The 24265-nt window shown below is 41.1% G+C and overlaps 1 protein-coding gene across 2 annotated transcripts; it reads right to left on the bottom strand.

Annotated features, from left to right (window-relative positions):
• Positions 1–7953: 7953 nt before the first annotated feature.
• Positions 7954–23566, bottom strand: csnk2a2b (casein kinase 2, alpha prime polypeptide b). Of its 2 annotated transcripts, XM_074678049.1 has the most exons (13): positions 23125–23566; positions 22597–23052; positions 22238–22349; positions 19042–19143; positions 18185–18235; positions 14316–14375; positions 14132–14215; positions 11668–11778; positions 11433–11534; positions 11076–11176; positions 10774–10922; positions 8788–8871; positions 7954–8665 (listed from the first exon to the last, which is right to left on the bottom strand). In XM_074678049.1, the coding sequence occupies exons 2-12, from the start codon at positions 22698–22700 to the stop codon at positions 8795–8797; spliced, it is 1053 nt and encodes a 350-aa protein (XP_074534150.1). In that variant the 5' UTR covers positions 22701–23052; positions 23125–23566; the 3' UTR covers positions 7954–8665; positions 8788–8794. The 2 variants fall into 2 exon arrangements, with proteins under 2 accessions (XP_074534150.1, XP_074534149.1); XM_074678048.1 differs by having other exon boundaries at positions 22597–23566.
• Positions 23567–24265: the final 699 nt, after the last annotated feature.

The following is a 24265-nucleotide window of genomic DNA, read 5'->3' on the forward strand; positions in this document are numbered from 1 at the left end:
CCTGGTCTTGGAAATGCAGAGTGTCCACCTGAACCAGAAGTTGTAGAGGCAGGAGAGCAGAGGGGACTCTTCAGGTGCTGCACAGAAACCAGCTTCAACGTTGACATCCAGAGGGCTGTGATACTTCAGTTACCTATTCACAGGAGGACACAGGCGAGGGGCGGGGTCTGTGAGCGCTTCAGACACTGGGGGAGGTTAGAAACCTGGATTATATGACTCAACGCGGATCCACCAACAAGTTTCTAAAAGACCTACAGCGTTCCTCCAACCTCCACTCTGTAATATTTAATAACATGAACCATTTCTGTTCTCTCCTGTTGGTCTCAGAGTTCAGTGAAGACGAGCTTAGTGTAGACATCTCTGATTCCCGGCTTTTGCAAGTTCCCTGAAAGCAGCATCGGTCTACACCCATACACCTGTTCCTCTGGAAAGAGGCGACAGGTGAACGAAGCCTGTCTGTTAATAATCCACACAGACCAGGTTAATGATGAAGCATTGATCAATATTATATAAATACATTCACATTCTTCTTCAGGGAATGTTTTTCACATTACGACCGTCAGAAAATAATCCTGACAGACATATAGGTGAGTTATGATCTCAAACTCCGACATCACTTCCGGATTAATACAGAATTGGTCATAAACCTTTTATCATGAGGTGAATCCAGCAGGCATCCAGCTCTTGTCTCTAATATAACCGTCTAAAACACTCCAGTATTTAAAATATAATGTGGTTTATACAGAGCATCCTCTCAGCCAATCACAACTCTTCCTCAGTGACAGGTGTATGCACATTCTCAAAGGTTAAAAATGTTCAAACACAGGATAACTTCATGACATTTGAATTGATCTATACTGTAACTCTGTTGTTTTAAAACTATCAAATGAAGGTAATGGAAGTTGTTAGAGCAGCAGGTGACACCTGCAGCTCAAACTGCAGCTCCACCTGTGAAAAGGGATTTTTTTTATACAGTTAGATTTTTCTCTAACACTCAGGTGAAAGTTGATGAGTCGCCAGGAGCTTTGTGACTTTGTCTTTTGTTTCCTGCAAGCATCTGAACCCCTCATTAACTGAATATTAACACTATACCTATTTTACTACACACGAGTTCTCTTTTTACAACAATGATACTTAGCACCACAAACTGTTTAAGTGTTTAAAAGAAGGATGAAGTTGTTTTTACAAAGGACTGGAATGAATATTACTTTTACAGGCTAAGACAGGGGTCTGCAACCTTTACTTTCAAAAGAGCCGTTTTGCCTCAGCTCACCTGGATGAAAGTCATTTCGGGAGCTGCAAAATCTACTTTATCTTCACATTAAGACAAAACAAGTGTATAATCAGGTGAATAATTATCTAAACGAGAAGTTGTAGTGTTTATAAATTTGCACATGTGATTTCTTAGTTTTTGATTTTTATCAATTTATTTATTTAATTGACTTTTTAATAAATTTGCAAATTTAAGAAAAAAAAAGAAATTTGTAGTGTCATAGATTTTACAAATTTTGCAAAATTTGGAAATTGAAAAAAAGATGAAACATTTGCAAAATAAAAAATGAATTTAAAAAATGTGCAACATTTCAAAGAAATTGATGAAATGTCATAAATTTCCAAAAAATAAATAAATAAATAAAATAAAAAGGGGAAAAAAAAACCTAGATAATGCAATTTCAAAATGTTGCTTGATTTCCAAAAACTGTAAAAAAAAAAAAAAAAAAAAAACTTTCTAAAATTGCAAAAAAAAGAGGGATTTATTTAAAAATCCAAAAATTTGCAGAATCTTTAAAAATGTGGAATTATTTTTCTAAATTTGCAAAAATGTCAAAACTTGAAATGAAAATATATATATATATGTATAAAAATAAAAACTACAAAAAAATCACAAAAAAATTAAAGCTTTGTTTTAGGAGGTGATGCATTTTTTAGTCCAAATTTTATAGTATGATTTTACTTAGTGTCTGTGTTGTTATTGAAATATTAAAAGCCCTTTATTGTAATAATATTTTTAAAGTTTCAAGGAGCCACTGCAAAGGAGTCAAAGAGCGGCATGAGGCTCCAGAGCCACAGGTTAAAGACCCCTGGGCTAAGAGAAAGTTCAGAAGAATCCCCACTGGTTTGAAAAATTGATTTACACGTTTGTGCATCAGTTATTGAATGTAAGTGTAAGCTCAACTGACTGATAGTTATCAGCCTAAAATTCTGAGGTATGCAGTGTTTATCATTCTTTTAAAGAGAAATAAAAACAAAAAGGTTCAGTTGTAGTTCATGACTGATTGGGGGTGATGGCTCTTTTACTGTCAGTCAGCTTGAGGAAGTTGCCATTTTAATATTATAATTATGGCCACTTGATATCAAAAATAAATAAATAACTTGTAATGCTTAAAAATAATTTTCTTAAAATTACAATCTCTAAAACGTAAGAACTCGAAGATCATGTTCAGTTTAAAACTGCAAAAATAATATTCAAAGCAAAAAAATTCCAGACAAAAAAAAATCTGCTGTACTCAGAAAGAGTCGGGGGCTATAATTTTAGGGGAGAGCTGAACATTAAAAATACGGTGTGTCAGAAAAACATTACAAGGTAATAGAAATTCTAATTTTTAGTAAATGTAAGGATGAGGAACAGCAGATAAGAAGAGCAATGACAGCGTTTGATTTTGGTTGTCTTTTCTGTATGTGCATAGAGGGGTATTATATTGAAGAAATCAATTATTATATATAGGATTATATATTTTGTTCAGCATGGTAATTTTATAAATATTATGACTGTAAAGAAATGAAATTAAAAAAAAAACCCTCAACTGTAGAACGTGGTAATTAAAGGGGTAGGATTACATGAAGTCATACTTCTTCCTCCTCCATTTTTGGCATTAGGACTTGCAGCCCATGCAATATATTGTGAACAAATCATCAATTCAATGCTTGGTTTCATGGCTGTGTATGTAAACAGTTGGGTTGTGCTCACATGTAGCACAATGAACTTTTCAGAAACAAATATTTGAATTAATTTTCCTTCATCTTATTATTACAGCTAGACTATTCACTCAGTATTTGTTCATTTTAATGCATATGTTATAATTATTTTCAATAAAAGTACAGTGTAATTATGATAATCAGTGTTTTATATCTGTTTTGACTGTCATGGACACTGCTGGAGCTGCCTGCTCCTCCTAAGCCCCGCCCACCCACTCACACCTGTAGCCTGTTAGCTAATCACCTGCCATTGTTTTACCTGGTCAGTTTCTGTTGTTGTTGCTGGTCCAATGTTTTGTGCATCGGCCAGCTTCGTTCCAGTTTTCTTGTCTTAATCCTGCCTGGTTCGGCCTGTTTTGGATTTTGTCTGCCATCTTACTTCTGCCTGGATTGTACTGGTTTCTTGGTTTCTGAAAGCTGCCTGTACCATGTTTTGGATTTGCCTTTTGATTTCGTACTCCTCCTGTTTGGATAGGCTTTTGGGAGTTGACGGCGTGTTTTTGCTCTTTTTGGCAGTGTATATAATCATTATCTTTCCTTACTCCTGTCTTTGTGTCAATCTGCACTTGGGTCTCTTCAGAACTGTGACAGTACAAACTGGCCTTCACATGTATCCAGTAGATTGTCAACACCTTGGTGCACTCGTGTAGGCAATTATGCCACTGGAAACTAGGAGCTGTTGGCAGTCAAAATGGCTCTGGAGGAGTGGAGACACTGGTTGGAAGGAGCTGAAAACCATTCTTCATTTGGGCACTATTTTTTTTTCCCTGTTTCAACTTCACCCTCTCTCTTCCTCCTGGTTCCAGGAGTGGGAAGCCAGGTGCTTCGTCACTAAGGAGTGATCCTGAATCCTCAGAGCCTGACACCATCCTGCCTGGCTTTGTTGCCACTACCTGGGGTTAATGTCTACCAAGATGTACCGGAGGCCCTCCATTAACATCTGTCACCAGGCGCTGAACCTCGAGGCAAGCCTTTTGTCCTTGAGTCCGTCAGCTCTCAGGTTCGTAAGTGGGCCCACACCTCCAGACTCTCCTGCCATGCAGGGGTCCACCATGGCCAAGCATTGCCAGAGATTTTGGTGGCCAAACCTAGAGACGTAGCTGAGTATGTAGCTGCTTGTCCCAACTGTGACCAGGGGAAGCCTTCCAACCATCCCCTGGCAAAGTTACTTCATCCTCTACTTATACCACGATGCCCCTGGTCTCTGGATTTCAACCCTGGCAGTTTAGTGTTTGTCCAATGTCACATATGTTTTACTACACCATTCAGTCTGTTGGGTCCCAGCAGAAGTCACACTTCCTGTTAACAACTTGGAATCAATTAACTACTAAAGCAAATAAACACTCTAAAGCAGAAAGTTTAAACTATTTGATAAAATGTAAAACCTCTTCACACAAGCACAAAATCCAACCAGTAAAGATCATCTCTGAACGCACAACATGTCCAACCTTGAGGCAGATGGGCTACAGCAGCAGAAGACCACACTGGGTGACCCTCCTGTCAGCTAAGAACAGGAAACTGAGGCTACAATTCACACAGCAACACCAAAACTGGACAATAGAAGATTGGAAAAACGTTGCCTGGTCTGATGAGTCTGGATTTCTGCTCCACATTCAGATGATAGGGTCAGAATTTGGCGTCAACAACATGAAAGTATAGATCCACCCTGCCTTGGATCAGCTGTTCAGTGTGGTTGTGGTTAATCCAGAAATTTAATGATGGTGAAGAGCAGTAATCTGTATCAAACTAACCTAGTCTGAGCTGGCCTGACAGAATATTAGATTAAATTTGAAGCATGAAATTAGGAATTATGTGTCTTTGTGCATGTTCATATTCTTACAACTAAAAGTGTGCAGTGTATTAATTACAGACTAGGATCTCTCTGAAATAGACTCTGGTTGATCCATTAACCAGCAGCTCAGTGTTAAGACTAATTCAGTTTTTGGTCAGTCTTCAGGTTAAAATAAGTGCCACCAGGTCACTCTAATATATTTTGGTATTTGAAATATAAATCATTAATTCAATAGTAAAAACCTCAGAGGTCAGAGTTTTGGGAAACAGCAGCGAGTTTTAAAGGTGTAATGGCCCTCCCCCATGTGGAGATAGAAGGTATGACAATGTTTATTTTTTTATCTTTATTTTTTGGGCTGTGCAGCCATGGATGAGAAATCTCATTTCTCATCACAAAAAGGCCGGAAATCAAAAGGTTCCTCACTATTTATGAACTTTGAAGAGTGGACAGGGAAATTGCCTGATCCTAAATGCAGACAAAACCAGGGGGATGATGACTGACCTGAGAAAAAAAAACAACGCCACTTCTACCCCACTGTGTATTTAAGGTGAGGATGTGTCTGTGGTGGAGGAGTTACAAGTCTCTGGGTGTTATCAGAGACGACAGGCCAACACACAGGCTGTGAGCAAGAAGGGGATGAGCAGTCTCTACTGTCTGAAGGAGCTGAGATCCTTCAACGTGAGCAGTAAGATGTTGGAGATCTTCTATCAGTCTGTTGTTGCTGGTGCACTTTATTAAGCTGTGGTCTGCTGAGGGAGCAGCGCTGAAGCTGGGGACACTGAAGCTCATTAAGAAGGCCTGCTCTGTGACAGGCTGCAAGCTGGACTCTTCTGTGGTGGTGACAGAGAGGAGGACTGTAAACAATGTGTTATGGGTAATCCTGGTCACCCTCTGCACCACCTACTGGACAAACAGTAGAGCCCCTTCTCCACCAGGCTAATCCAGCTCCAGTGTCACAAAGACTGATGCAGGAGATCTTTCATACCAAAACCATGGCCCTTTACAACAGCTCACCTCTAGTGTGGAAAATTCTATTTTGTGAAAGCCTGAATATCTTCCCCTGGTCATTATGTTTGTATTAAGTTAATATGGCTGATTCAGTTTTCCATATAATTTCTTTACTTATAATAACAGTTTCTTTCTTTTCTTTTCTTTCTTTGTTCCTTTCTTTCTTTCACTCTCTCTGTCTTTGTTTCTTCCTTTTTTCTTTCTTTTTTTCAGTTTTTCTTCTCTTTCTTTCTTTCTTTCTTTCTTTCTTTTTCTTTCTGTTTTTCTTTCTTTCTCTTTTATTTCTTTTGTTTCTTTCTTCTTTCTTTCTCTTTTATTTCTTTTGTTCTTTCTTTCTGTTTTCCTTTCTTTCTTTTTGTTTTTTTCTTTTTTTCTTTATTTCTTTCTTCTTCTTTCTTACTTTATTTTTCTGTTTTTTTCTTTCTTTTCTTTTTTTTCCATTTTTCCTTCTTTCTTTCTTTCTTTCTTTCTTTCTTTCTTTCTTTCTTTCTTTCTTTCTTTCTTTCTTTCTTTCATATATATCAAATCTAATTGTTTTACTTGCTGCTGCACCACAACAATTTTCCAGTTTGGTAATAATCAAGTGATTCTATTCTATTCTATTCTATTCTATTCTATTCTATTCTATTCTATTCTATTCTATTCTTCTCTATTCTAGCCTGTCAACCATTAGAACCCTGATCTGATTTTTTAAGCATCTTCTCAAAAAACTACGTACTCATACTCTCTGTATGTACAAGGACCTGTCTGAATCATTGTGGAGTCATATTTAAGGGAAAACTTGTGAGATTTGTGGAAATGTGTTGATGTGAGTGTATATGTGATACTGGTAAATAGTAAATGAAGATGGTACACTGCAAAAAAAAAAGACATATCAGATGAATATCTCGTTGAAAACAATGCAGCTGCAGCTCCAAACCCTTATAAGACCATAGACCACCATTATATGAGAATGTAGAGTACCCTCGAAAACATGTGGAAACTATTGTCCTCTTTGGTGGTGACAACATGCTGTACGTGCTCTTTATTTAAGTCCCTGCTCTCCAGAAGGTTGCCACTGCTGAGCTCTCGTCTCGTAGGTTCCTCTGGATCTTGGATGTAGACGACTTACTGCTTTGGGTCTGACAGACTCCAGCTTTAAACTCTGTCCATCAGTAGATGTATGTGTAACGTGAGTTCTGCTCCAGGTTTCTGTCTGTTAAAGGAAGTCTGTTCTTAGCACTGTAACCACTGAGTGTCTTAAAGGTCTCTACTCATAGTGGGTTATGATGAGACTAGACCCTTCATTTTGTCTCACTTTTTGAGATATTTCGATTGTGCTAATTCGTGTTTCATAAATAAAATTGATTCAAATAAATTACTTTTATTCTTTTCTTAAACTACTCTGCAGACTTCTTTTTCACATTTTATACTTCAAAGTGGAACCAATCCAGGATGCTGAATGTCTAAGACATTAATGTTTTATATCTATTCATATACATATATTTGTGGAATTTGGTATTTTCCTTTGTTTTCATGTTAAAACTTAGGTTGACAATTTTTGATTCCCTTCTTTTCAACCCTGTTCTGGTTTCAGTCGAAGGAAACGCCGCAAAATGCGTGACGTACAGGGACAAACTGAACTGAACCGTTTGGGGGAAACAGGGCTTTAGTCTGGGACAGGTCCCGACATTAGCGACCTTTACGGTCCCACTTCCTGGTACCCTTCTGTCGGGGTGCCAGACTAAACTGATCTGATCTCAGAAGATGGAGAAAGAAACACTGCTGTTGATTGGTCAAAAGAATCATCACTCACTGTGCCATGTAGATAACACGTAACCCGGCCATGTTTGAATCTCCAGTCGACTTTTTTTTCGTTGAGTCAAGAACTTTTTTTTAATTTGGAAAATAGCTTCACCAAACAGTTTCTCTTTGTTTACTGTTTTCGTGTTTTTCTTCTTTGTTGGATTCATTAGTGAGACACACTGTGCCACGCAGCTATGCCATCACGCTTTTACGTAGCTGACGCAGTTATTGGCGTCTGGCTTGGATGCCGCCTACCAAGAAGCGCACGGTTGGCTGTGGAAACGGAAACAGGATAAAGCTTTACTGATGTAGTGAAAGGAAAAATCTGCAGACAGTCAAACCTTGATGCCACCTCCACCCACCAGAAGTCAACAGGACACAGGACAAGTTCATCTAAATAAAAATCTTTTATTCTTCAGGAATATTAATAGTATTATTTTCATCCTGCTATTTAAAGTCCACCATGCCACTTTCAGAACGGGAGTAGATTGTCTGTCTGTGTTTCTGTCTGTCTGTCAGTCTGCTGGGGGTCAGGCTGGGAGGATGGAGGAGGAGGAGGAGGAGGAGGAGGAGGAGGAGGAGGAGGACAGACCCGTGGATTAACAGGTGCAGGTACGGGATCAGGGGAGAGTATAAAGACTTTTACAGACTCAGACTCCTGTTCATTCTCCATGCCACTGCAAGAAAAACAAAAAGAGGAGGAAGAGGAGGGATGACAAGAGCAGAGGGACCGCTTTAAAAAGTCGTCTGCTAGTCCTGTCCACCTACTGGACCGGCCTGGGAGGTAAAGATGATCTTAGGGGATACAGGGGGAGCAGCATCAAGCTCATTACTCTGGATCTTTGACAACAACCCGGGAGAAGCCAATCACAGGCTGGTACAGAGGAGGGTCTATGTGTGTGTACTTCCCTGCATGTGTGTGTGCAGGAAGAGTGTGCTTGTAGTGATCTGTAGGTTTCTTTGTGTCGACGTGTTTGTCTGTATGAAATATCTTTGAGTGTGGAACGGGTCAGAGTTACTTTGATCCACTGTCACTGTACACTTCAAGTTACTGTCACGACCTGGAATAAAGACGAGGTAACAGACATCCTTCTCATCCCACTCCTGCAGAAAGAGACACACAGAGAGAAGATGGTGAAGATTACGAAGAGTCTGATTTTCCCTCATCCACCAGAACTTGTTTCCTATCACAGCACAGTGATTTGGGTGATGGAGTCCAGCTGTACCTGCGTTTCATCGTGTTGTCGTGTTGCCACTGGAAACCATGTTGTTGTCAGAGTTTGACAGAGACTGCTCCTTTATTACTGGATCTACAAGAGGAGCAGAAAACGAAAGTAGAGAATCTTTACAAACCGGGCTGAATGCTGTTTGGGGTAAAAGACAGCCTTCTTAACCCCCTAAAGAAAAATTTAGGGATAGACTGATTATCGGCCAGGCTGATTATCGGGGCCGATATTTGGCATTTTGGAGCATATTGGAATCGGCCTTTTTTTTTTTATCCCATGGCCGATAAGAAACAAATTTCAAACTGTGTTGTTGCAGCTCTGATGCAGCCACACGGCTGTCTGCAGGCCTTAAAACATGCTGCTGAGCCTGGGAGCTGTTAAGTATAAAGGTATTTGAATGAAGTTCAGTGTTGGAGTTTGTAATGTTCAAAATTTTGACACCAGTATTTTCACTTTGACTGCAAATGAATATCAGCTTCAAATATCGGTTATCGGCCTCCTTGACTACAAATAATTGGTATCGGCCCGTAAAAATCCAGAGCTGCTGTTAATCTGTAGACTAATTTGTCTTTTATCACAGTGCTCAAAGAAAATTAAGAGCTGACAAGTCAGACAAACAGTCTAGCATTCCGACTGTTTTAACACAGGGCCAAGTTGTTATTTTAATCATCATATACAAATGTGATGTTTTATGGCAATATATAAGTCCTTTCCCAACAGTTTCTCTTACTTAAAGACGCTGAGGAACATCAGCAACTCCATTTCCCATCACCTACTGTCATAAAGATGTAACTCTTGCCAAGGCCTGCATTTGTTTTGGAGTAGATCTTCTTTTTAACATATTTTTTTTTGTTCTAAACAACTTTTCCCAGGATGCAAAGCAACAACATTATGTATTTATCTAAAGTTACGAAGAGCAATTGTCAGCTGAGAAAAAAAGCCTAATGAACAACATCTAATTTCAGCACAGGAACACCATGGATATAATCTTAAAATAATAAACTTTGTCAGCCGGCGTGGTGTTTTTATGAAGACGTGCCGCAAATCAATCAGATCCTGCCTGACCCGATTGGGAGGCTAAGCGGTAGCATTTAGGTATAACCTATATTTGTGCTGATAATCTCATTGTAAAGTGTGGATTACGATCAGGTTTATAATCTAGAAGGGAGACTTTTTCAAGATCACTTTCAAACTCCTCGTAGACCCTTTAGGGCAGATTGTATTGTGTTTAGAGGCGTAGTCACGCTGGCCACCCAAACCGTGCCACGATTGTCCCCCTGCAGCGCTGACGAGTACGGTCAGCGGTCACACTTCTCCAATATGAACCAGACTTTAGCAGGTACTACACATGTGCATGGCTTGCCTACGTCATAGTGAAGTGTCTGTTTACATGAAGCGTTATCTCATCAGAGTCAGCACAATGAGACACAGAGAGCACTGCTACAACTTCAGAGACTTTTAGACTTATATTACATCTTTCTGGTCTGACACAACCTGTGCATGAAGTAGGGATGGGCAATGATTTCCAATGATTTCACAGAAACAGGTCTAGTGGAACAGGAAGTTGTGCACAGACACCGTCAAAAATGCCCATTGACTTTTAAAATAAAACAAAACATGTCCAAACCAGATCATATTAAACTTGAACAAATAAAACAAACACAGCAATGAACAGGTGGAGGGGGACCAGGCCTTCCTGACCAGGACCTGGTTTTATTTTAATGAAAGTAAAACCAGGTCTTCAGTGAGTTCAGGAGTTAATCTTTTTGGAGTCAGATCAAGCTTTCACAGCTCTTCTGCTCTGTAGAGTTCACTGTTCAAACGCCTCTGAAAAGTGTCGCTGCTACAAATTCAAAAAGAGGATGAAGTAAATGATGGGTTTTAACATTTTCAGCTCTTTTTTTATGCTGGTAACATTTCAGAGTTTGAACTGTTTGTTGGGGTAGCTTGAATCAGTGTGTGTCCTGTTAGAGGTGTGTGGCTTACAGAAGTAAGGGTGGTCCATGGCCTCTGTCGCTGTAAGCCTCTGTTGGTGGTCGTACCGCAGCAGCTTGTCCAGAAGGTCCAGGGCTTCAGGACTCACCAGGTGCTGGTTCTCGGTCTGCACAAACTGCTCCCAGCGCTTCCTGCTCTGCCTGCAGTCACACAAACCAGGTTTAAGAGGCCCTCACTGACTAGTCTGGTGTAGAAACAAGCATCCTGACAGCTTCATGTGCGATTTATGTACAGTGTGTTTCATGGGCGCACACCCACAGGTTTGATAAACGAGGGCCCTAAAGTGGACTTACTGTCCCAGCAGGTCTTTGAAGCGTGGGTCCAGTTCAATGTGGTATTTACGCAGGTAGCCAAACAGCTCATCCGTCCCCAGCACCTTGGCAATTCGCACCAACTGAAAGACACAAGGCACCAGGGTTAAAGAAAAAAACTGTTTCTCACTTTTATTGTGAAGAAAACTTTATCAAATAAAATAAAACCAAAGAGAAAAACAGTAACGCTTTGAAAAAATATTTCTTTAAGTTCTACTGGTTACGTCACAGCTCGCCTTCAAGCGTCAACCTTCAAACTTAAATGTGAAGCTTGAGTACAACAGAGGATTAGGACCATGCTAATGAAAAAGGTGGGGTGTGTGGAGGTGTCAGAGGTACCTGGTCGTAGTTGTCTTGTCCGTGGAAGAAGGGCTCTTTCTGAAAAATCATACTGGCCAGCATACAGCCCAAACTCCACATATCTAAACTGTAATCATACATCTGAAACAGAAAATCATCACACAGCACTGCCGATGATGAGAATACACACGTCACCATCATTTCACGTTTCCTCATGAGAATGTGACAGCACCACAGAGGAGCAGGGTCAGGACTGTGTCAGTGCAGCTCTCACCTGGTAGTCCACTAGGAGCTCTGGACCTTTGAAGTATCGTGACGCCACTCTGACGTTGTACTCCTGGGACGGGTGGTAAAACTCTGCCAAACCCCAGTCTATAAGGCGCAGCTGAGGAAAAAAAGTCCCACTCATTCAGTAAAAAACAGAGTCCTGAACATGTTTTTGAAAAAGTAGAACATTAAATGAAGTAGGAAACTGAGGGAGAGACTCAGACCTGTGCCGCCCACTTTTATGACTGGACTCTATGTGAACCCAGTCCTGAGCCAAACTGGCTGCTCTCATTTGGTAAATTAAAGATTATTTTCTTCAGGAATCAGTATTTTTTAAGTAGGTGGATATTTTTTATCCAGTGAAAAGAAAAATTAGACCAGATGAAAAACTGCACAGATTTACGTTTTGCACTGTTGGACCTTAAAAAGCTTTTAAGTAGAGCTACAAGATGCAAAAAAGGAGTGAGAAAATAAATTGATTAAACATTTCTTTACAATTAAAGTGAAACAGTCTGTTCATCAGCTGACCTCCTGATGCCAAAGGCTAAAAATATTTCTCTTTTTGAACGTGGTCAGTCAATTGTTGAGCTGCATCAGCAAGGCCTCTCACAACACGCCATCTCTGCTGAGGTTGGATACAGTAAACAGACATTTTGAATTTCTTGAAAGATCCCGAGGGTTATGGAGCAAAAAAAGTCCAGAGGTAGACCCAAAAATATTTCACCAGCGTTGAGCCAGAGGATCTGATTGGTTGTCCGTCAAGACACAAGACAATCCTTGACCCAGATTAAAGTTGTTACCATAGACTGTAAAAAAAATGTATGTCATCTTGCTCGGCTCAAAGTGAGGTCTCCACAAAAACTGCTCCCCCTGGTATATAGGTTAAAAATTCCAGCTCTCCAGTCATTCCAGATGGACTGTGGTCAAACTTTAACAAATTAGTACACCTCGTAGAAATGTTTCTCACGTCTGATTGTTGTGGTGATTTGAAGATATCATTTGGCTGTCTTGTATTCAAGTCCTCTTTTTTTCTGAAATTTTTCATTTTTAGCAGTTATAAGAGGTTAAAAAGGAGGTTTTATGTCACATTAAACGATGATTGACAGCTGCCATTCTTGTGTATTTTTTTTCGGGGATTGTAAAATATGTCGGGAGGTAGAGTCAAGAGGTAATTAGACTCTGGAAAGAAAAAAAATAATTATTATTTTTGTCACTTGGCTCCACTCAGATTCTCCCAGAATCCCTCATCATCTCTACTGCGCAGACTCTGGCTCCAAACTGCTACAATGGCTGCACCTGTGACGGGGGAATTTTGGCTTCAAAACCATACAATGGTAAATGGAGGAGCCAGGCTGTCCACTCTATATACAGTCTGTGGTCGTTACTGGAGCTGACTGCAGCCCAAAAACCATCTTGTCTCATCCACCAGTCCTCGTCTCCTTCAACGCCACAAACTCGCTGTTTGGACTTTTTTTTTGAGAGCAGCAAACATGGGACACTGAAAGGTGAAGAAAGTTTGATTCTCTGAGGAGAAAAAACTGAACCTTGACGTCCTGATGGCTTCAACGTTACTGACATGACCAGGAGATCCCACTGGAGATGTTTTCACGGCGGCACAGTAGAGGGGGCGCCATCATGATCTGGGGCTTTTTCCTTCAATGGATCAATGGAGCTTCAGGTTGGTCAGGGGCGTCAAACGGCAGCTTGCTGTGTTGGCTGGGCCAATTATCGAGGCCGATATTTGGCATTTTGAGGCATATCGACATCTGCCTTTTTTTTTCATCCGGCGATAAGAAACAAATTTCAAACTGCGTTGTTTTGGCTCTGATGCAGCCGCTCAGCTGTCGGCAGTCACTACTCAGTTCCCAGCACTGTCCCACCCACAGTGCCATCTGATTGGTTACAAGCAGAGCCATGGCTCGGGTGACAGCCAATCAGCAGTGCAGTTATTACAGTTACTGCAGTTACATAGAAATTTTGTCAAACTTTATTGACTGTAAAAACTTAAGCTTTTTATTTTTTTAAGTTTTAATTCAACTTTATAAAACATGCTGCTAAGTCTGGAAGCTGTTTAATAAACTCATGCTTGAAGGTATTTGAATGACGTTAAGTGTTGGCGTTTGTATTGTTCAAAATTTTGACACAAATATTTGCACTTTGACTGCAGATAAATATCGGCTTCAAATATCGGTTATCGGCCTCCTTGACCATAAGTAATCAATATCGGTATTGGCCCGGAAAAATCTATATCGGTCTATCTCTACTTAAGATCCAACAGTGCAAAATGTCAACTTGCAATTTTTCCGACCAATAAGAAAACCAGGACGTGAGGTCATAACCAAGGTACAAACCAAACTGTGTGTTTTTGAACTTCCAATGGATGCATCAACCCTCAATACGAGATGACAGAGAAAAGTAGAGAGGTGGTTGTGGTGGGGGACAAGATCAGCAGTAAAAAGAGCAAAACCAACCTTTCTCAGCTGGTGGTCGATCATAACATTGTGTGGTTTAACATCACGGTGCATAATTCCCATGCTGTGACAGTAGTCCAGAGCCTGGCAGGCAGACACACACAGAAAACAGAGATGACTTTAGAGATGTTTGAACTCATCAAAATGAACATTTTAAAGGAAAATCTCTCAGGAGGACTCTTACCTTCAGAAGCTCATACATATAGAAACGGATATCATAATCTGTCAGTTTCTGGTACAATTCCTGCAGGAACAACACAAGTACATCAGGGGTCAAATCAGATCAGATCAATCTGCATTGGATAGAGGGGAATCCTTTCCCACTTGAGTAGTCCTGGTGTGAGTAAAAACAGCTCATTCTCACACATCAGGAAACATGCACACACACTCTAGGAAGACAAATTAACACATTCATCTTGATAAAGACTTTATGCTTCACTAGAAAACACCTGGATATGGGTTTTTCTCATCTGGGTCTACTTTCTTACAGGCCATTCACAGTCAGCTGGGGCTTGATATGAGCAAGTGAATCCACAGTGTGATCATTGCAGCCTCCTCAAACCGACCAGGATGAAGTTAAGAGGAGTTTACTCTGGGGTTGCATGTTATTAAGGAAAGACATGATACTGTGATATTTTTGTTTGCTGCAATATTTTCAAGTTCACAGCTTCAGCTGAATTCTCCCTGAAATTAAGATATCAGACTCTCACCCAACTTCCTCTGTCTCTCTCTGCCTCTGTTATTTACATTAGCAAAGAGACTTAATCCTGTCGATATCTGTTAATTAACTATATTGATTCGTAACATTTCCTGCGAGTGATTCTTCTCACATCAGGTCAGACTTTTTAATAACGCGCTCCAGCACAGAGGTTTAAGTTCCCATCCGTGATCATAGAATGTCACAGGTACATTTATTAAATATGTGAACATGCAGCGTCCCTCTGAGAACCAGACACACAGCAAGAGCGTGCAGACTCAGAGTTGTCCTCCTCCTGCTTTTTGCCTTCTTAGTAGACTTTAATAATCTTTGGCTAATTTCTGCAGGAAGCAAAGCAAACTCCACCTGTTTCAAGTTTTATGGTAGGTCAGGAAAATGCAAGGCGTGGGAAAAAGGATGTAAAATAAACAATAAAATTGGCTATCATAGTATTGAAACTAAGGCTGTATTCAGACCAGAAAAGTCCTTTGGTCCACTTGTTTGGTCCGGATCAAAAGTGGACTTTATTTTTTTCGTTTGGTGCGGTTCATATTCAGATTGTACTTTTTGCAAGTGGACTTTATTCTGTAGACACATCCACGTGTGTGACGATCAGTGCTCTCATTGGACAGCACTGACAAAGGCAGCACACAGAATACAGACCCGGAAATGGAGGTAAACATGTGTTTGTGCTCTTATTAGAGCTGCAAAATCATTTTCAGTTTCAAGAGCAGCTCCTTCAAAGCAGGCTTAACAACACTGTTTCAAATTTTGTAACAGTGAAGACAAATGCGCGCAGCAAGGAGACGTTATGCTCTGCGTTTTCTGACCCACAACATGCTAGCAACAGCGTGGCTAAACAGAAGACAGAGGATCAGGTATGAACCAAAGATGGTTAGGTTACGGTGGCTTTATTGGCCCAAAAGGTGCATGTATCCTGTAGTTAGTTCAGATGGACCTTGGTTTGTATTCAGACCTGCACCGGAGAACCACAAACCGCACCAGAGTTCGTTTGGAAGCGGACCGAGACCACCTCAGAAAGTGGGTCTTGGTCCGGTTGTTTGGTCCACACCAGGGTTCGTTTGTGTCTATTCACACCTGCATGGAAAGTCCGTACCAGTGTGGGAAATGAACCCTGGTTCGTTTAAAGTGGACCAAACAGTCCAGGTCTGAATATGCCCTTTGACTCCAAAAACAAACTGAGAGCCCTTTCTGACTGAAGACAAAATTGAATGCACAGATCATAGTGGTAAAACAGATAAACAGATACTCATTTAGATCTATTAGTGATGTGATTGAGTGTTGACAGGCTACATAAACCCAACTGAAGGGCTCAAATATTATAGGCTATAAATATATTCAGGCTCCAGACTGATCTTTTTTTTCTTCATATCCCATAACCTCAGGATATGAACATTGCACATGTGCAAAACCTGATGGCAATAATGAAACAATATATCATGCAGCCCTAGTTCACAGTCAAAGGAGAAATTAGAGGAACACTGGCTACGTTGACATGCAGTTAATATTCAGGTTGAGGTCAATATTCAGATTTCTGAAACATTCAGAATAACCCGTTTACATGTTTGTGCAAACAGAGTTAGTCCTGTTCACATGGTACACTGATCAAAACAGCAACACACAATGCACGTTATCCCTGCTTCGTCTTACTGTATCCATAGCAACAGCAGCAGCAACAACAACAACAACAACAGCAGCAGCACGGCAGACTTTCTGTACTCAAAAGACAAGGGTTATGTCCGAAATCATTCACTCATTTCCTACTTACTATTCACTATATAGTGAATTAGATGTAGTGGACTATATAGTCCATTCAATCAGCTAAATTAAAACAACATTTCGGACACTATTCACTCATTTGCCAGCCGCTGACAGTGAGGTATTTACTCTCGCGTCGCTCACGGACGGCTGGGGTTTTACAGTTATATCTTTTCTTAAAAACTGCAAAACAGTATTAATTTTAGTGATAACTAATATTATATTTAGTTTATTTTCTGCAACAGCCAAATATAACAGAAACATTTATTACATGTTATTTTTAAATAAATAAACCATATATTTGCGCGGAACTTGTGCTGTGTTTAAGAATTACAAGGTCCTGTGAATGCATCACCTGCGATGAACGGTTTAGCGGCTAACGTCCGTGTTGTTTGTTTCTCGGCTCAAAGTTGTGAGACGGGCTCGTCGGAAAGTTAAATAGGGAGCTAAGTGTTACTCTCTGACAGTTTTTAATGTTGTTTCATGCTATCAGTAATCATTAAACATGTAATCAGCCATTTCTTCTGTTTGAACTGAAATGCATGACGGTATACATTGCTCATATAGTGAGCATCGCTAATACGCTACTTTTCAAAATGCATTGTGGGATACATTGAGTGGACTATATAGTGAATGACCATGCTCACTCAGATTTCAGACAGCACTACAAAATGGCGTATTAACTATGTAGTGCACTATAAAGTGAATAGGGAGTGATTTCGGACACATCCCAATATTCCTTGCGAACAGAACATGCTCAAACACAGATCAATGTTCCTTTGGATGGAGATATCCTGATAGACGTGTACATGACCGAATATTCAGGTTAGAAAAGGAGGAACCCAGAGGAGATTTTCAGGTTTTTAAAAACCGGGATGTGAGCATGTTCTGGTTTTTCTGAAGTTATTGGTGTTTACATGGCCATGCACAACCAGGTTATTGCTAATATTCTACATATGAAAGGGTTAACGACTGCATGTACATGTAGCCTCTGCTGCCTGAGCTGGATAAAGAAGTAAATGAAATAAAAATAATCAACAATAGATGAAAAACCCAGGATTACACAGTTTTGTGTATAAAGTATGCTTGAAAAAAAAAACATTTGGGTGGTGTAATTTGAACGTGATAGCTCCGCCTCCAGCGCCTGATGTGAGCAGATCTCACTTTTGACTCAACAAGGAGTTGGTGCTACTCTGCAACCAGTTCCTCTGGTTTGTGGTCAGATCTTTGGTGGCTGAATCCCAAAGAACTGGTTCCTGATTAGGCTCTGGTTTTAAACTAGCCCTGGAAGTAGCTCAGAGGGAAGGATCTAAAGAGTAGGCAGCAGGTTCAAGAAAACCCCAAAACTATCGTCCCAGCACCCAACATTTCTAGAGCTCAAAATGTAACAACAACCCATCATGTAATAAAAAAATGTCATAATGCCCCAAATGTTATAACTGACCCAAATGTAAGAAGTTATGAAATTTTGGGTTTTATAACTTTTTTTTTAATTACATCATGGATTGTTGTTACATTTCTGACTCCAACAAGCCTCACACACCCTGAAACATGCAGACAAGAACACAGTATCTTACCTTAAAGTCTGTATTATTGATGCATTCAAAGACAAGCGCAGGAGTTCTGGACTGTACAGTCACCACAGAGAGACAGAGAGACAGAGAGACAGAGATACAGAGATACAGAGAGACAGAGAGGAGAGGAGAGGAGAGGAGAGGAGAGGAGAGGACAGGAGAGGACAGGAGAGGACAGGAGAGGAGAGGAAGTTAAAATCATCAAATCATTCATGATAAGTAAACGGATCAGAGTGAGGCTCATCAACAACCCCCTCTTTATGATCTCATGTCCTCCTCTTCAAACACTTCACATCTCTGCATCATAAACAAACATCTATCTGCAATCAGATTTTAATGACTGGTTTACAACCAAAGCACTCTTACAAGAACCCCGCTCCAGATGCTGCCAAAGATGTTGGCCGTGACAATATTTACAAAGAAGACGAGAAAAAACACCAGATATGCCAGATTAGCATCCAGATTCTTTAAAAGAGGTGCATTTTGAACTTTTCACCAGAACCAGGGACTCTTTGAGGAACTGTGTGCATTATGGCTGCAGGAACTAGGGTCCAAATTTAGTTCTGGGTTAATACATTGACCTCTTGAAACAGCCGTGCCTGGGGAGTAGTACTTTCCAGATGTCCAGGAACTCTAAGAGGCGGTGTCTGTAAGCTGAACCTTTTCTGATTGGTGGAGCAGCCACAGTGTTTTAATTCCTCCTCCCTCTGTCTACAATAAGATGACCCCCAGCTGTCTAATTCATATTCATCATAAAGAAGTTGTGTAATATTTTATAAATTTGTCTGGAACTGAAATCGTGAAAATAAAGGATAATTGCTCATGAAACAATGTGCAGGTCTTATTATTATCCAGCCTACCACAGGGTCTTTGACTGTGTCCACCAGCCGTATTATGTTGGTCCCGCCCCGGAGGTTTTCCAGGATCTTGATCTCTCTCTTGATTTTTTTCTTCTTGACTGGCTAATTCCAGAGGAAAACCGACAAAGACAGAAAAACAAGAGAAGAAAGAACCAAAGAATCAGACAAACTTTCAACAGTTAAAATACAGTCAGAGCAGCAAGGAGAAACTCAGGAAAAACCTGTTTGTCTCTGAATGTAAGGACAGGTCAGTGTTAGGGCTGGACAATTAATTGGATTTTAATCGTGATCACAATTTTGCCATCTGACAATCATAAAAACAATATAATCGAAGAAAAACAATTAATATGCCACACAGTGTAGATGTATGCAAGTTCCTGTGCTTCATAGCTCTTCTGTGTTCCATGTGCAGCCACAGCGAGTGTGTGTGACTTATGTGTATCAATAATACTGTATGTGCCACTTGCTGGTTAAAGTTAATTCTAATGCTAAAGTTATGTTTAAATCAGTGCTGAAGTTTATGAATAAATGAATAATTGTGAATATTAATTGTGATTTCAATATCACTTAAAATAAACAGGATTCTTATTTTTACCATAATCGCCCAGCCCTAGTCAGCTTTAACATGCTACCAGCTCCAATTATCATCAGTTCTCAATTTAAAACCAAAATCCCCGGTGTAATCTAATCTGTTACAATGAGAGTCACACAAAACTTATTCCAGAAACAGATCACCTTTTATACTGAAACTCATTTTATAGATTTAGTACATGGAGTCAAATATTTCAGTGATGATTTCTTTGAATTGTGATGATTATGTCTTAAAATTAATGGGAACACAACATTCAGTATCTCATAAAATTAACATATCACTTTATCTCACTGAAAATGTGTCCAACTGAGTAAAACCTGACTGGGTCGTCTTTGAAGCTTCAAATATTTTTTCTGGTTTGTGTGGTTTCTGATCTTAGTGCTCCAACAAGAACAAAAAACTGTTTTTTTTTTGTTTTGGAATATTAAAGGGTTAAAAATCAAATAGACTTAAAATCTCTTACATTGAAAAGGTGGAAGTTAAAGAGTTAAAGTTGAATATCATGATGGAATCTCACTCCAATCAGCCGATGAACTGTAAACACCTGCAGAGGTTTTTTCTCTTCGTCAGGTTCAGTCAGGGACACAACCATGGCCAGACTACTGACTGACAGTCGTCCAGGAGACAGTCAGCAGATTAGTGGACGGAGGAGTGGAAGGAAAATGTGTGGGAGAAAAAGAAGCACCAGCCAAAACCCAAAATTCCTTTTTTTAGTAAAAACTAGAACGTTACGCTCTAATTTTCTGAAATAGTGAATTTTGGTTTGTGTTAATATAAGACTAATAAGAAAGGGGTCACATCTTCCTCTTAGTGAGTTCCCAGCCAATCAGGTGCAACAATATCATGGTCATTGAAGCAGCTTTTGGTCCTTCTGGAGGAAAATAAAACCAGCATCTCGTCAGCTGACGAAGCATAAAGTGCTCTACAATGTCCTGGTAAAGGTCTGCGTTGACTCTGGACTTCAGAAAAACTCAGTGGACCAACAGCAGCAGATCACATGACCCCCCAAACCATCACTGACGGTGGAAACTTTACTCTGGACCTCAAGACACCTGGATTCTTAGCCTCTCTACTCTTCCTCCAGACAGTGGGTCCCTGACTCAATAACATAATAATGAAACATGACCTTTATCTGAAAAGACGACTTTTGACCACTAAGTGATAGTCCAGTTCTTTTCCTTCTTAGGCCAGGTCAGACTTTTCTGATGTGGTCTCTGGTTCAGGAGTGCTTTGACTCGAGGAATGAGACAGTTGGGGCTAAATTCCTTGATGCCCTGACTCCAGCCTCAGTCCACTCCTTCAGCTTCAGTCCTCACTGCTGCTTGTTCTCCTTTTTCTTCTGCACGTTCTCCTTCCACTCCTCTTTCTAGGGATCTGTTTGGGTCTTAAGTGTCATAACTCTCCTTGTGGAGGGGATCAACGACTGTCTTCTGGAGGACTGTCAGTCAGCAGTCTTCATAATGACTGTTGACTGATTCAATTGTTGATTTTATCTGGGCACAAAGGGCAGGTATTTCGGGTTGTGTGTATTGTGTTTCTTCCAGTGTATTATTTAATTTGACCATTCATTAAGATGGTTAAATATTGTGTTTGCACAGGATGCAGAAATACTAGTTTAACAGGACAATGAGTCCACTTTTTCCCCAATAAGAAGAAAAGTTAGCTTTCGTGTTTGGGTTTGTTTCGTGCAGGTGAAGAGACAGGACTTTATTCTGCATCAGTCTCAAAACACACGGCCGTCTGTGGTGCCCGTTTTCAACAGGAAGATTTTGTGCCTCTGGATTTGATTTCAGGAGTTCAGGATGGGATATCAGAGTCAGGTCCAGGTGAGACTGACATGGGTGCTGTTCTGTCAATACAGACAACTGCAGCTTCACCAACTGCAGCAGCAGCTCCTAGCTCGGCTCCCGGTGACAGACGTAACCAAGGATTTGTCAGAGAATCAGCCCAAGGGAAACGTGAGCAGAGCACCGTAGGTAAGTCTTGGTTTTCTGACTCTAGATCAGCAGATAGACCTCTGATAGACTTCTCTGTCTTTCTCTCTATGGACTTTATCATTACAGCTCAAAGCGTGTTGCTTTACAATCAGCACTTACACATACTACTTATTTTTTAAGTCAGTGTTTCTGATTTCAAACCTTAAATATGCTGATGTGAACACAGCATTAAGCTGCATATCACTAGCTAACAGCGCTCACTCACAGGGACACCTGCTCCGTTCTCCTACTCCTGTTGTTCCTTCTAATCCTGCCCTATTCCCGGTCTCCATCTTTTCCATGTTTGTTAATGTTAAAAAAAGGCAGAAATTGCTGGACTGTTGTGTTTAACCTGCATTATGCCCTTTAAAGCCTCAGGAGACCTTTACAGGTGTTTACAGGTCATCAGCTGATTAGAATGCGACTCCATTAGTTTATGTTTTTCAACTTTTACAAAATTGGTGTTTTCGTTAAGTGTCAGCCATAAACATCAGCTCAAAGAAATCAATGTCTGAAATATTTCACCCTGTGTGAACTGAAACTTAAAAACATGCATCAACTAGGGTTCCACTTGTACCATGCATCCAGCTTGGATATTTGTGGAGCTCAAAGAGAAGTTACTGCTCACCTTCAGGATCTTAACCACCACCTTCTCATTGTTAGTGATGTTGATTGCTTCAAAGACTTCGCTGTACTTCCCCCTGCCCAGCTTACGGACCAGTTGGTAGTCCTCCTGGTTGCTGTAGGCAAACAGTGACGAGAGCAGAGCTTAATCACCTTTGTGAAGGAAGACAGAGTGATGTACTTTTACCACAAAATGCTACAAAGTCTGTTTTTAAGAAAGCAGAAAAGCCAACACTGAAACAGATCAGGAAAACTCAGAGTTCTATCTACAGACCCTGAGCTGGATGGGTAATGAATGACACCCATCATTTTCTGCGGTAAGCAACCCCATTAATGCAAGAACCTGCAGTGAATAACCCTCACTTCCAGTTAGGTACGTGGGCCTCGTAGTCCCAGTATTCCCGGCTCTTCAGCGTGTTGACATCTGCATACACACGGGATTTGCTACCGGCCACCGGACCCGGCATGGCGAGACCCGAAGCCCGGGCGCTGTGGAGCGTTGGTCGGGGAGATGTGCTGGGGTGTGGGGGTTCGCACGGAGTCCTGGAGCGGAAATTGGATTTGTGTGGGTGTCAAGTTGACCGGGCCAGTCAGCGATTTAACGAACGGGATGCTGGGAAAAGTGGAGATGTCAGACGGGAATCACAGCAGTCGATGCCCGTGAAGCAGTGCTCCCTGGTCGGACTGTCAGAGTAGCGGTAGGGGTGCCGGGTCGGCTCAACTGGGGGAGGGGAGACCGGAATCGGGCTGTCAGGGCGGTTGAGGTTACACACGGAGACAGTGAGGCATCGGGGTGTTGAGGTAGAGAAGAACGGACCCCTAAAGGCCACAGAGGAAGACTTAAGGTCGTGTAACGGGTTAAAACTGAAGAAACTCTGTGTACGGCCTTACTTTAACCCGCTCGTAGAGTACCAGGATGGGCTTCAGAGGGAGGTCGTGGTGGGGGGTCGACCTCGGTGGTGCAGTTTTAGTTATCAATCAATAGTTGACGTGATGGATCGGTTGCGGGGTTGCCCAGGAGCAGGGGGTGGAGCAGCGCGGAGCAGCACAGAGCTCGGTGTTGTTAGCTGATATTAGCCAGCGATGCAGCTTCGCCGCAGGGATGTCGCACCGACGGGGAGCGCTCGGCGCCGTGCACCACCATCGGTGAAGCCCGCGTCATGTGCGACCGGCTGTGCGGGAGAGCAGCGCCCCAGTGCCCCGATACCAGACGCCGACCAAGGGCCCTGGGTTTGGGGGTGTCTTCTGCAGCCTCGGACCTCCCCGGACGAGAACGGAGGGAGGGGAGCAGGTTTGAAGAACAGCCAGAGTCACCCGGGAGTGAACGCAGCTGTCAGCCGGATACAGATGAGGAATGAGAGGTTTGTCTGAGCAACGGGGACACAGCGCCCCCTGCAGCGAGGAGGACGGCACAGAGGTGAACAGTATACAGAAAACAGAAATAACATGGAATACAGCCAGGGGGTTAAGTCTGTTACTATAAATCATTAAATAAAAACATTCACTCCCTCCCTCCTCTCTAAACAAACGGGATATGATCTTGACATTATGTCAATGGGTCAGCTCAATTTAATCCAGGGGCCACATACCACAGCTGTAGCAGCGGTAGTTTCATTTATAAATTAAATTCATAAAAGGTAAGCTCAATGTGCTTCATACTGACAATAAAAACATAAAGGAAAGATCAAGATAATATAAATGTAATAAAAGTCAATGAAAAACCCAACAAACAATAGCCGCCAACATTCTCAAATTTAACATTACTCAGAAAAATTCAGATAGAAAAATGGTGCTGCACAAGCAGCCAGCCCCATGAGTCATTGTTTTACATTTTAACAGTATCACTACTGTTACGCCTTGGAAAATGAACAGGTTTTCAGTTGGGTTTTAAAGACAGCTGTGATGGACCTCAGGTCAGCAGAATTGTGGACATGATTCTCTATTGAATCAGAATCAGGAATACTTTATCCCGGGGGGAAATTTGGTATTACCATTGCTCTTCAGAAAATACAGCAGTTGGAAAATCAGATGT

Source organism: Halichoeres trimaculatus, unplaced genomic scaffold (genome assembly GCF_033239565.1).
Source record: "Halichoeres trimaculatus isolate MK-OKI-2021-1 unplaced genomic scaffold, fHalTri1.1 fHalTri1_scaffold_10, whole genome shotgun sequence".
NCBI classification, from domain to species: Eukaryota; Metazoa; Chordata; class Actinopteri; order Labriformes; family Labridae; genus Halichoeres; species Halichoeres trimaculatus.

Excerpts from the sequence above, each read along its gene's own strand:
- csnk2a2b (XM_074678049.1), bottom strand. The coding sequence starts at position 22,700 with ATGCCGGGTCCGGTGGCCGGTAGCAAATCCCGTGTGTATGCAGATGTC. Across the intron at positions 18,236-19,041 it reads ACACAGTCAAAGACCCTGTG|TCCAGAACTCCTGCGCTTGT; the intron begins GTAGGCTGGATA and ends GTGACTGTACAG. Across the intron at positions 11,177-11,432 it reads GACAAGACAACTACGACCAG|TTGGTGCGAATTGCCAAGGT; the intron begins GTACCTCTGACA and ends TGTGTCTTTCAG.